The 12,498-nt window shown below is 41.7% G+C and overlaps 1 protein-coding gene across 5 annotated transcripts in view; it reads right to left on the bottom strand.

The window, feature by feature from the left end:
- The window catches only part of nbeab (neurobeachin b), a 190,647-nt gene that overhangs the window by 106,914 nt on the left and 71,235 nt on the right, over positions 1–12,498 (bottom strand). For all 5 annotated transcript variants that reach the window (XM_071496175.1, XM_071496174.1, XM_071496173.1 and 2 more), the window contains 12 exons: positions 9,365–9,444; positions 8,261–8,323; positions 7,766–7,863; positions 7,240–7,332; positions 5,299–5,407; positions 5,116–5,197; positions 4,883–5,006; positions 3,976–4,168; positions 2,816–3,817; positions 1,674–1,891; positions 1,263–1,416; positions 317–497 (listed from right to left, as the gene is read on the bottom strand). In XM_071496175.1, the coding sequence (XP_071352276.1) occupies positions 317–497; positions 1,263–1,416; positions 1,674–1,891; positions 2,816–3,817; positions 3,976–4,168; positions 4,883–5,006; positions 5,116–5,197; positions 5,299–5,407; positions 7,240–7,332; positions 7,766–7,863; positions 8,261–8,323; positions 9,365–9,444 (2,397 nt within the window). The remainder of the gene's footprint in view (positions 1–316; positions 498–1,262; positions 1,417–1,673; positions 1,892–2,815; positions 3,818–3,975; positions 4,169–4,882; positions 5,007–5,115; positions 5,198–5,298; positions 5,408–7,239; positions 7,333–7,765; positions 7,864–8,260; positions 8,324–9,364; positions 9,445–12,498) is intronic.

The following is a 12,498-nucleotide window of genomic DNA, read 5'->3' on the forward strand; positions in this document are numbered from 1 at the left end:
CTGTCATTTCTTTACTGCTGGAAACTACAGCAAAACCCTGCGCATCCTCCAATTCATTCAGCATACAATTAGCACAGAACTCCTTAATTAATTAGCTTTGCTCATTAAACAGAGGCTTTTCAGGGATTAGAGGAATTATTAGAGTGTGTGAAGAGAATAGTGCCATGGCATTTTCTAGCTCATCAATTTCCCAGTGTAACTGGCAAAAGATGCATTTTACCTCCCAAAACCCCACATAAAGATACTGTAATTGGTTCATTCTCCCCACTGACTGACATTCACATCTACAGCAGCAAGTACACAATCTTCATCTTACCAAGTCGGAGGCACTGACGCATCAGGCCACCAGAGGACATGTTCTTCTCAGCCTCAATCTCACTGAAGTTGAGAGAGCTTGAGAATACCAGCACATCTACCATAACCATGAGACGGGACAGGAAAGTGATGGCGGTCTCTGAGGACATGCCTTGCGTTGCCTCGATGTTGTCCAACTCCGTCTTGCACAAGCAAAAAGGAAGACAAAAGGTCATATAAAACAAAAGTTCACATGTACAAAGCCTTCTCTTCTGCATTCTAGCCTGTAGATGTGACTAAAAGGTTCACTTTTTAACAGAAACATGAAATAAATTATGGAAAGAGGGACATATCACACATATAAAACACAGCGTTGGGTGCTGCTGAATTTAGGAGAAACACTCAGTGACAGGTCAGGAAGAGGGCAAGGTTATGACAGTCTGACTCCACCAAATATGTTTTGGCGGTCGATCTGAAGCAGACGCTCTTCTCTCCTTTAGTGAGAGGTTTTCTAAAAATGTTACAGAAGGATGCTGTATGTACTGGATCAGAGGGATAGCACGATCTATTTAATGAGTATTGAGTACAAATCAGTTGTGAATACAATGTGAAAATATGAAGAGAGAAATTAAAATAGCATAAATACCTACCTTGGCACTCTGGACATGCACAAACAAAATAAACAAAGGAAGATGATTAAAATCAATTTCAATTCAAAACTGCAAATTAAACCTGATAATTACAGTAGTTTGATAAAAATAAACCAAAGTAATGACTTCAGCATTAATTTCAGTAGAGTGGAGCTGAGCAAAAAAAGGTCGCCCCAATCAAAAAACATAAACAAGTCATTTTCCACAGATACATAGTGCATCGTTGTGAACTACCGACAACCATAGACCAAGCACTTATAGTAAACTACCACTAGATGGCATTATGCTCCTTCAGTGACGACAGAGAAGTGCACTTACAGAGGGAGAGGTGGCCGCTGAAAGAAGAGGCAAAATCCCTCCACAAGCGATAATGATGTTGTCTACCATTTGTGAGATGAGGTGGATGGTGTTGTGGACAAAGATGATGTTCTCGTTGCTATTAACAAAGTCCATGACAGATTTGGTGGAGTGGCTGTAATGAAAAGTGGGAAAAAACAGGTTTATAATAGGACAAGCATTTTGCACAGTATATAAATCATTGGGCTATTTACTGTAGAGTAAACAACAAGCATGTATTGGTTGCATATAAAAAGCCAGATTTTAATACATGTCAAAAACAGCAATAAAATGTTCTGATTCAGAAGGTCAGTCTGAGTATCACTACAAGCACCATGCTCACCCTCCCTCCCTCTCTCTCTCTCTCAAGCGCACATAAACCACTTCACACACCTCCTCCAGACATGGACGTCACTCTCCAGAGCAAACAACAGGTCAGTGAGCAGTCTCTGGTGCATGGCTGACCATTTGAACTCTGGGATGCGGAACATGGTCGTGCGTGGGCCAGGGCTGAACTGGCGTCGCTGCTCCTCAGTCATGGGCATCCCCCTGAAGCCCAGGTCCACACGTATGTCCCTCTCCATTTGAGTGGCTAGACGGCCATGTAGACTCTGATGGGAAAACAATTAATCACTGAAATGAATGAATTTGGCATCACATATACAACCACTGCCCATTGTAAGATATTGCATACAGATTGTTGCTAATCCTATACCTCTTTCAAGATCAATAGTGCACTTTTAATTTGATATAATACTACAATCGTACTATTCACTGTCAAAGATGAACTGCTAGATTAAAGCGAGTCCTCGAATAACCTCACCTGAAAAAAAGAAAAAAATACAACAAGCTCAATTCAACCTCTAAATATAAAGATGAATGAGTCAGCAAAGGTGGTGCAAAAAGGCTTTTTAAAAAGCAGCAGCAATGAATTGAACATGAGCAATTACGCAACAGGACAGCAAGGTTTAAAAATAAATCCTGCCTCCCACTGGCCCTCCATCAGTGACCCAGTCTAGGCAAAAGAGCCTGACCTCTGAGAGAGAGCACAGCTCACACCAGAGAAGGGGAGCAATGAACAAATCCCAGGCGATTGTTGCAGAATAATGCTTTGTCTATTTCTGCCCTTCTGTTGGCTCAGCCAACTATTTCAGCAACCCAGTTTCCCAAGTCTCAGAGGGATATTCCCTGATGTGCATCAGGCCATTCTGTCCCCATTACAAGTGGAGTTGGGGAAGAGAATGATCCCTGTGGGTCTGATAAGATAGAACTATTCACTAAAGGCCAACATATCCTGACAATGGCAAATGGTCTGCCTCCTCACTTTCCACTCTTTGACCCTGGTGCTGCTATGTTTCAGGATTCATGACTGTCTCGTGTCTGACAAATAGCTTTCAGGTTATTTTGACTGTGGTGAAGTCAACTCTACTATCTCTTTTATGAGTCTGAAAAAGGGAAGACGGTGTTGAGTTGGATATAACTGCATAACTCAGTTTACATGAATGAACTACATGGTGATTTAGGTTGGGACAAACCTGTGTGGTGGCTGTTGTCTGAATCTTCTTCATTTCCTTGTCCTTGCCATCATCTGATCTCTCTGTGTCAGAAGTGTTGCTCGTTGCATCTGCTGCACTGCCGGTCTTACTGGCCGAGTGGTTCCCATCAGATAGTGCTGCAGCTGTGCCCTCAGTGACCTCTGTGCTTTTGGAGGAGGCCTCAGCATCAGTACCAGCCACAGAGCTGATGCCCTCTAATGCTGCCTGTAGTTCAAACTCATCGTTCTCCAGGATACTAGGTAAGGAGCCAAGCTCAGAGCTGCCCGTCATGTGAGCTAGAAGGCCCAGTTCATCACTGGCCCTGATGTGCACTGGAGGCTCTGGGCTGGGCAGGACCAGAGGCTCAGCTGGACTGAGATCAGGCAGAAGCTTGTCCTCCATGCTGCCTGTCACCTTGCCAAACAGGAAGTTATTGCTGCTAGGGATACCGTCCTTGTCATCATCTAGCGTAATGAGAGGGGGTGTATTCTGATCATCCATGCTGCCCTTTGGCAACAACACACTGTTGGCATTACTGTTGAGCTTTTCCACAGCAGCACAATAAACATTATCCAACAGGGAATCCACCTCCACCAGTGTCCCATTCTCAGATACTCCCAGAGTTTCAGAGGACAAGTCCATATCATCCAGTTTAACCTCAGTAGCCTCCACCTTTTCAGCCTTGATGTCCACAAGAAGGTCATGAACTTCGACCCTGACCCCATCTGCTGTACCCCCCGTTCCACTCAGAGCCTCCTCAGGCCCTTTTCCTTCAGCCAGCAAGTTACGCGAGTCGGCACTCTCGTAGTCCGTCTCACTCTCAGGAGTCTGGGAGTTATCGTCCATTTCTCTAATGGCGCCCTTGATGCCAGAGGCCTGAGCAGACAGGCCGGAGATGGTACTGACCAAGCCCTTCTTCCCTTTCTTTATATTCTCCTCCTCCTGACGCTGGTACTCTTCATACATCTTAGCCAGGTACTCTTTATGTGCCTCATATGTCACCTGTAAAGATGACCATGTTATGGGCGATGTTAGCCACGTAACCCAACAACTGGGATGATCAGTTTTAGAAGAAGCTAGACAGTTAAAATATGACAGAGTAGATAAAAATCAACAGCAGAGGTCAGTGTTTCTTCTTTGTTGTACAGTACAGCACTCACCTTAGAGTGGGCTATAGAGAGTGTGTCCACCCACACACGCCATCCTCCCCACTCATACTTGATAGCATGGTAGAGCAGAATACGAAAGATGTTGTACACCATCTCAGTGATCTTCTGCTCATCAGAGTTTTTAGGATTGATGTAGCCAAGAGAAAACATCCAGTCCTGCCACACAGAGCACTGAAGTAGACACCTGCAGGAAACATTTGAGTTATTTAAGAAAACTTTGATCCTCTTTTGTTAAGCACTTATAATAGATATTGTTGGCAAAAGGAATAAGTTTTCTACTTTGAATTTTTCCATCAAAATTATTCAGGCCAATCAATTATTCTTTTGGCCTGTCCTCAACATCTTTCATCGTCTCAAAAGAGCATACCAGTGCTATTTGGCATTTGTTATTCCCATTACAACAGATTGTTTTGATAATTTGGCCTTTCATATATTCATTTGCTCTTTTATTTGGCAGCAGTATCTCACAAAATAAAATAAACAGCCAAGACAGGAAAGGGCCAGCAAGCAAAAACTAAGTGTTGTTTGTTTTCTCCAATTCAACAGTTTAACTTCACAAAGAACTTTCTGCCTATTAATTTTAGGCTAATTATGCTGTTGATTTAGGTCAGTGGTTTCCTAAGACCTATAATTTAATAGTCTTAAAGTGTGTTTCTGTGTGTGTGTATCAGAGAAGGAGAGATTGGGTGTGAGAGTGAAAAAGAGAGAAAGCAGGAATAAGCAACTGTCACAAACTGTCACAGATACATGTCTAAGGATGATTTAGCATCAATATGAGCCTATTACATATAGCATAAGGAGACGGAACAGTGTGCCTTTCTTCTCTTTTCTTTGATACATTAATCAGTAAGAGAATTGACAGAGTGGGTGAGGGAAAGGTGGTTTAAGTTCTGCTCACCGTCTGTTCTCTCGGCTGTTGCTGAACAGTTTGATCATGTCTGAAAGGAAGAGCCGCCGCACCTCCATCAGCTCCGTGCTGGGGGCAGAGTTCTTCAGTGAGGTTGCCACCACCTTCAGAATCACTGATATCACATGCACACAAACACAAATAGATACACATATTTACAATTTTCCGAGAGAACAAAATAGTTTAGAAAGGAGGAAACTCAGCGTGACACACAACAGGCTTACTTGGGTTCTGAATCTTGATGGTGGAGTCAGGCTCGGGATGAGGTTTGTGAACTACCTGTGTGCACACCTGCTCTGTGAGAATCTGGTGCGGGAAGAAGCGAGAAGACATCAGTCATACATTCTGTACGCAGAGACCAACGGTGCAGTAATGTTGGGACATTTGAGAGGAAAATGTGTTGGTACCTCATACAGAGTGTTGTAGGTCGTCACCGTCACAGTGTTGGTGTGCAGCGTGAGTCTCTCTCCCAGGAGAGTAAAGAGACTGTGCGTGTGCATGATCTCCACCTTCCTCCTGTGGATAAACACACACGAACACACACTGAGACATAATGGCAAAGTGGCTTGTTTAGAGCTCCCTAAGCCACTGAAAGGATCAGTGAGTGCCGTCAGCTTGTTTCCCTATTCTCACCCACAGGGAGCCGGGCTCTGGAGACAAGTGTCAGGAACTGCCTGCTGTCATAAATTGGGGGAATTTTCATTGGAGGTGTGTAGGATAACGAAGTTAACCTGTCACTAGGAATGGCTCCAAATACAACAGAGGCTTACCACAGGTGAAGAGGTTCAACAGTGACAAAATATTTCTGCAAACAGCATAAGGACTGCTGTCATAATGCTAAGCCAAAGCTGCTCTACTCTGCTGCTACTGCCTCAAGACCAGTTGGGACTTTCCTAATAAGTCGGTATTTTTTTTTTTTTTTTGTATTTTGCACAGGCTGGCAAATTGTATGCTTAGGACAAGCATAAGCATTTCTCTGCATAAAATGTGGAAATTTGGGAGAAAAGGGCAGATTGATGATGCACAGCAAGCTGAGATGGAAGTTGAAGTCTGCTCTATAAACAGCATACAGTGGAAGATCAGGCCTTTCAGTGTAAGTCCAGATAAAGTCACTTTGAATATAGTTTAGATCATCAGCTAAGTTCAAATGAAGGCACATCATTTTAAGCATTAAAATGCTGTTAGAGACATGAGACAACCATACAGCAGGAAGCACATTTATTTCAAAAATTAGAAATCATCATATTCTTTATGTTATTTTTATCTTAAAGTTTATGGGTGGAGCAAAGGCAATGCAGAAATGTGGGTCAAAGAATATGTTTTGCCTCTACTCTCTCTCATGCTTGTTTTAGTTTTCCTGAACCACATGGCCCCTCAAGAAATTGTACAACACATCTGTATATTACATCACACAACATCTGTGCATTACACTAAACAATGTGACTATCAATGCAGACAGAGTTATCAATATCTAATGTCACTGAGCTAATAAATATAAAATGACAATATCAATCAAAAAGACAGAAGAGGAGGAAAGAAGAAAAGATGACATGATTAATTCTTTATGAGCTGCTCATACTGAATTAACATTGTGCTTTAAAATGAATGAAAGCTATTAAAGTGAGGGGTGAAAGCAGGCTTCCATAAAGTGCTCATGTCCCTTGAAGATGTAGGCCTTTCACTTGTGCCTGGGGCAGTCTAGAATGGGTTTACACCTGCCCTTTGTCCCCATTCAGGAGGCACCAGTAATACCAGAACACATGGTGCTCCACCACTGTGAGCCCAGCACAACCCTGCATCCCACATTTTGAATCATAGGCTCTCCACCCATAGGCATTTCCTCTCTCCTCTCCAATGTGCAGCAGATACAGTATATGCTGACATCCTAGCGGATAGGTTGTAATTTATTTCACTTTGCCGGACAGTAACTTGGACCTCTTCCACCCTTCTCTTGAAATAATGGTTTTAGGGAACAATGCCAGGAGTTCAGGTGTTCTACCAAGAAGAGCACCCTAATTTGCAAAACTGGCATCCAGTCAAAAGTTTTTGACTCTTCTAATTGTACACTTTTTCAAACGGGTGATAGGGACAGATGAAGCATCTCTCTGAGTGTAAAGTCTGATTTATGATTTTTCAGTTTCTATCTAGCTAGTCTGTCGTAATGTTGCTTAGACAGACTTTGTATGGACATAGAAAGGCTAAAAAATGGCAAAACAATTTACAATAGATGACAACATTAGACATGCATTAGGCACTCTTAAAAGCAAATCTTTAGACTATTCATTATAGTAAACACTTGACGTGTGTAATTACAGTCTACTACACAAATATTGGAATGGTTTACTTACTTGTGTCCCAAATGCTTCAGGAAGTAGCCAAGGACTTTGAGGGATTGTACTCGAATGCTTTCACTCTTAGAGGCCATGAGCTTGTAGATTACCCTGGAATAGACACAAGCAGAGAAAGCTGTGCACAGTCTTGACAGAATAAAATATAGTCCTGTTGATGAAAAGGCCCTGCGCTGTTTAGCTGACAACCACTTTCCTTCAGAGTGAATTTACATTAGCATTAAATGAATGTCCAAATGAAAGCAGCCGCCTTTTCCTCTGAACTCACAAGTAGTACTACGCTCTGTGTATTTATATTTTATAGGATCACACAGGGAAGTTTGATCATCTGCGTCATATTGTGAAATCAATATGTTAATATTGTTACTTTTCCATGCATAGTTTATTTCTCAGTGAAGATATGAATTATTCACGTAGGCACAGAGAGGCAGCACAAGCGTTAGGTGCTTAGGTTTATTTTGTGAAATCACCTCTTCATTTCATGTGCGAACAGGGAATGGATTGTGTCTTCCCCTGAGGGGCTTACCGTATTCCATTTCTCTGGTCAAAAGCAGGGATCATGGAGGCTGGATGCTCAGACATTAGGGCTACCACCAGCTGCAACACATCATGTAGATTCTCATCCTGCAGACAAACCGCGACAGAAAGATAATGAGAAAGAGACAGAAAGACAGAAAAGGGAGCAGATGAAGAGAGAGAATACATTTTTTTGTTCTTTGCTCAGACTCTGTATATGCAAATGAAGCCAGAACATTAAGGATGTGTCTTGCAATTGTATCACCTGCAAGTGGCCCCTGGTATATCATACAACAGGGGGCAGTGGCTGGCCATTGTACAGTGAAAGGTGCACTGGCAACGAAGAAGATGAATTCATCTTGGTGGATAGTTTAAATACTGGAAAAAAATAAAATTCTCCTAGAAGAGCAGCTCTGAAAATGAAATGTGACCTTGGAGCTTAGTGCAGCAAAGTGGCACACAAACACACAGAGAATTCACTCAGAGCAGAGATGCTCTCATGTACCTCATGCATTGTTAACAAATAGTTCAGGATGCTCTGCAGCTCATCCTCCTTCACACCTCGGTCCTGAAAAAATGCAGAAACAGGAAAACAGATTTTAAAAATGTAAGGGAGGCAAAATGATTGGAACAGCACTGCACTGCATTATAACTGTACAGCATGTCAGCCAATGTTCTGTATTTTTCATTTTGGTACTTTTACATGGTTCAGGTACTGGAAATCACTACAGGAACACCACCGATTGCTTTGGCATTCAGTGCATCAATTTTCATTGTTGTGTTTATACTAGGTGTGTAATTGATGTACCTGTGATGAGAAATTCTGTTTTTGCAACATAACAACTTGAACAGCCAGATAACTCGTGTTTGCCTAAGAACCTAATTTGGCCAGTTGAGAACATGTAGACTCCAAGCCTGTTTTCTGTCTCGTGTTAAAATTCCTGTTATTACTGCCATGCCCTGGAAAGCCTTTTAGACAATGTGGAAAGAAAATTATGTGCAGAGATATGCCCTGCTAGGATGTGAGCAGCAATGCACCAACTTAAAATGTGAAAAATATTTCTAAAAATACATACATTGTAAAAAAAAAAAAAACCTAGTCAAACATATGTTGCAGTACTCCAATACTACCATTATTAATTACTCTATTATTTATTTTCTCAACAATTCAATTCAATTATTCAGTCAAACGTCCTGTCAAGCATTTCCAGAGCCAAAAGTGACACCTTATAAAGGCAAACTTTGAAACAGTCAGTAAATCCAGCATTCACTCTGATTTGAAAAAGCTGGATCCCACAAATGTTTGGTATCTTTACTTGATAAATTACATATATGATTAAGTAATTGTCAAAACTGTTGTTTATTAATTTTCTCTTTTCTAATTAATGAATTTATTAAAATTGTTTCAGTGCAACTGGTTTTATCCCAAGCACACACTTTTAGAAGAGATAAATAAATAAATGTATTGAACTGAATTTCTTAAGGAGCAGACTGTCAGAATCTTTTAAAGGATAACACAGGAGGAGTTGACGATCTCCATATTTTCTTGGTGCAGCTCAAAATCAAGGCATGTGAGGGGCTGTGAGGCATGAAGACAGGTGGAATATACCTTCAGGATGAGTTGCTTGAGGAAGAGAAGCATGAATGCCCGCAGAGAAATAATTTCTTTCTGGGTCGGCCTTGGACCATCTGTAGTTGGAGAGAGAGTGAGAGAGGCAATAAAAATGAGACAGAAGCTGGCGGAACCAAATAAGATATCTTTCTGTTGTCTGTTCTCCAGTCTCAACGACATTTTCTGTGTTTTCACTGGTAATTTTATTCATGATTTATTTTCATGATCTTAAGTTCCTTTCTGATGTTTTTTGACAGATAATGAAATATTTCTCTCATAGATGTCTTGTGTTCTCCTCCTTTGAGCTTTGGAAAAGGGATGAAAAACAGGGACACCTTCAAAGTCATCCTCAGTTTTCTTCGCTGTGTCATCAGCTTTGCATGGATTCACTTGATTCACCTTGGATGTGTGTATCAAAAGCTTCCCCGGGTTTTGCCAACAGTCTAGATTAGGAGTCGTGCACACAGAGCCAATCGCTCACTTTAGGAACAAAGAAGAACTTTTACATTAACAATTAATATAGTTTATATGCATAGCATCCTTTAGCTTCAGGAACGATCATTCAACACAAATTTATTTGTCATTTATGCTGCATCCAAAGTCTGTGAGTATCCCAGGTAGCCTTGGCCACAACATAGTGCCCAGGCAGCCAGCCCAAGGTCACCACACTCACACCTGCCCATCACACTGGCCAACATCTCATTAAAACTACCCAGAATGCCTCTGCCAACTTAAGGTCACTTTGGCACTCTGAAGTTGCCTCACATTGTAATCTATCCTTGTCACAAGTCTCATTCCACCTTTGATGGGCTGAACGCTGTCGGCAGGTGCATGTATGTCGTGCAAATAAAGAAAAATGACAGAATATGACAGAAAGCATTGACTAACTGTCTCATCACAGAGCTGCTGCTGCCATATTGGTTTGGTTGATTCAAGAATTAATTTTGACACCATCAGATCCTATTTGATATGCCGAGATCTTTTGCTTTTAACCAAAAAGTATTTGCACGTACACTGAGTAGGCAGACTAATGGGCTGCTGCAACAGGCAGATCAATACAACACACAGCTATTCAGTCAGACACATCAGAAAATACAAGATCTGGCATACATTACCACTTACAACAAACAAACATGAATCCTCTTAAGATTAGCAGCACTCTCACTGTACCACAAAGGCTCCGTTTTGGCGGTAAAACCTGGTATGTGAGTCACACAATGTTTCGCATTTGCAGAAGTATTAAATAACAGTAACTGGGCCAAATACAACAGCACAGCCTTTCAGGGAAATTGTCTCTTCACCCACTGTCTCTCTTCTCTTCCGCCTCCGCCTTTATAAACCCGAACCTCCACTTTGGCTGGACACATGTTCCTTTGAAATGGGGACAGTGCCATGATGACAGATACAACAGCAGCAGACACCTGACCATCCTGCTGCTCCAGCAGCCACCAGTCAATGTAATCAATGATGAGGCTCTCTGAGGTTGCAGGGGGATGGCAAGTGCTACTGCATCCCGACACTGATTAATAGAGTGAGAGAGGAAAACCCAGTGCAGGGACAGACCCTGACATGGAAGGGATGATAAGAACATTATTACCGCAGCCACTGCATCCAAGTTATTCACAACCAATTATGCTCAGCAGCTCTGCACATCTCCTTTTTCTTAATCACAGATTGCTTCACTTCCTGAATCCCAAGGGCACAAGGAGAAAGAGTTTATTGAAAAACAATTTATGTCTATGTGATTAATGCAGGTATCTCTTTTCATTTTATGACTTAAGATAATAAAGACACAGGGAACACAATCGTATGCACCCTGTATACTTGTGCAAATGTTTAAATAGAAAACAAGAATAATTATATCTATAATTATATTTCACTACTTATAATGCTTTAATATAAACAAAATAAATAAAACACTAAAACATACCAAAGTATGCAATAACTGCTTTACAAAATTCTTCTCAAGTAGTGACTAATGTGCTTTGCCTGCTTAACCTGCCCTGTACCTTCAGTATGCTGACCTTCACAATGACCACACACACACACACACACACACACACACACACAGGGCAAACACGAGAGAATAAACATTAAAAGTGAAAAGGTGAGACCCATCTTTCTAATGCACCACCTCACCTCCTTCTGTTCTGATGGATCTCCCAGGTGTAAATGTGTAAATCTGAAGCAAGGCAGCGCTGGAAGAGGAGGAAGCATGTGCCAAACCGTTCCCTGACCTCCTTGCAATCAGTAATTTGTGTCTTACATGAAATTAATTCATCAGAAAGAAGGCACGCACAAAAATCAATTCACCCACAAGACTTGATCAGATTATTTGTTTGAAGTGCCTCTACCTGTCTGTCACTGGTGATTTCTCCAATAATGGAAACAAGACAGAATCATCTCGAAGTGAACGTGGTGACTGGCCAGCCAGCTTTGCTTCCCATCTCATTCCTCATTAGTTCATAAAACAGAGGCAGGGTGGAGAGGGAGACAAAAGGAGAGTGATAGCGATTGAGACAGATTATGTGTTGTCTTGCAGGTACATGTCACAGGCTGAGAGAAGCTGAGCAATGGGCATCTGTCTGTAAGTGCCTGCAGTAATTCCGTGTATAACCGAATGATACATGGCTTTAATTTGATAGCACTCTCTATTAAGACCTGAGGAATCAAAAGAAAAGGCACTTCCAGAAAAGGAGTGAGTAGCTGGAGGAGCTCCATTTTAAATGTCCTCTCTGTGTCCTATAATTGAACACTTCATTATCTGCTTGGCTCTCTCCCTTTTCATATGTGTCTTTGTTTTGGTCATTTCTCAGTTTGGAAGGACAGAGAGAAAAACTCCCCTGCCAAATCAAGTCCAGATCAATGGAACCAGACCCACACTGAAAATTACCTACAGCAAGAAGGTGATCCATTTCGAGATATGCCTTCCCCACAAACTCTGCCATTTTCTCAGCCCATTACAATCTAGCAGAGATTCAACAACAATCAGCACCATATTTATAGCACTACTTGAAAATTCGACATATAGGGAAGGCTAACATAGCAAGTTCATTGGAGGCGGGTGGTGAACAAATATGAAGTATAGTCCAACATGTAGATATGCACAATTCTTGAACTGCTCACAACCC

This window comes from Trachinotus anak, unplaced genomic scaffold (assembly GCF_046630095.1).
Source record: "Trachinotus anak isolate AG129_WGS33_773 ecotype Australia unplaced genomic scaffold, CSIRO_AGI_Tana_v1 ptg000014l, whole genome shotgun sequence".
In the NCBI taxonomy this organism is placed as follows: Eukaryota; Metazoa; Chordata; class Actinopteri; order Carangiformes; family Carangidae; genus Trachinotus; species Trachinotus anak.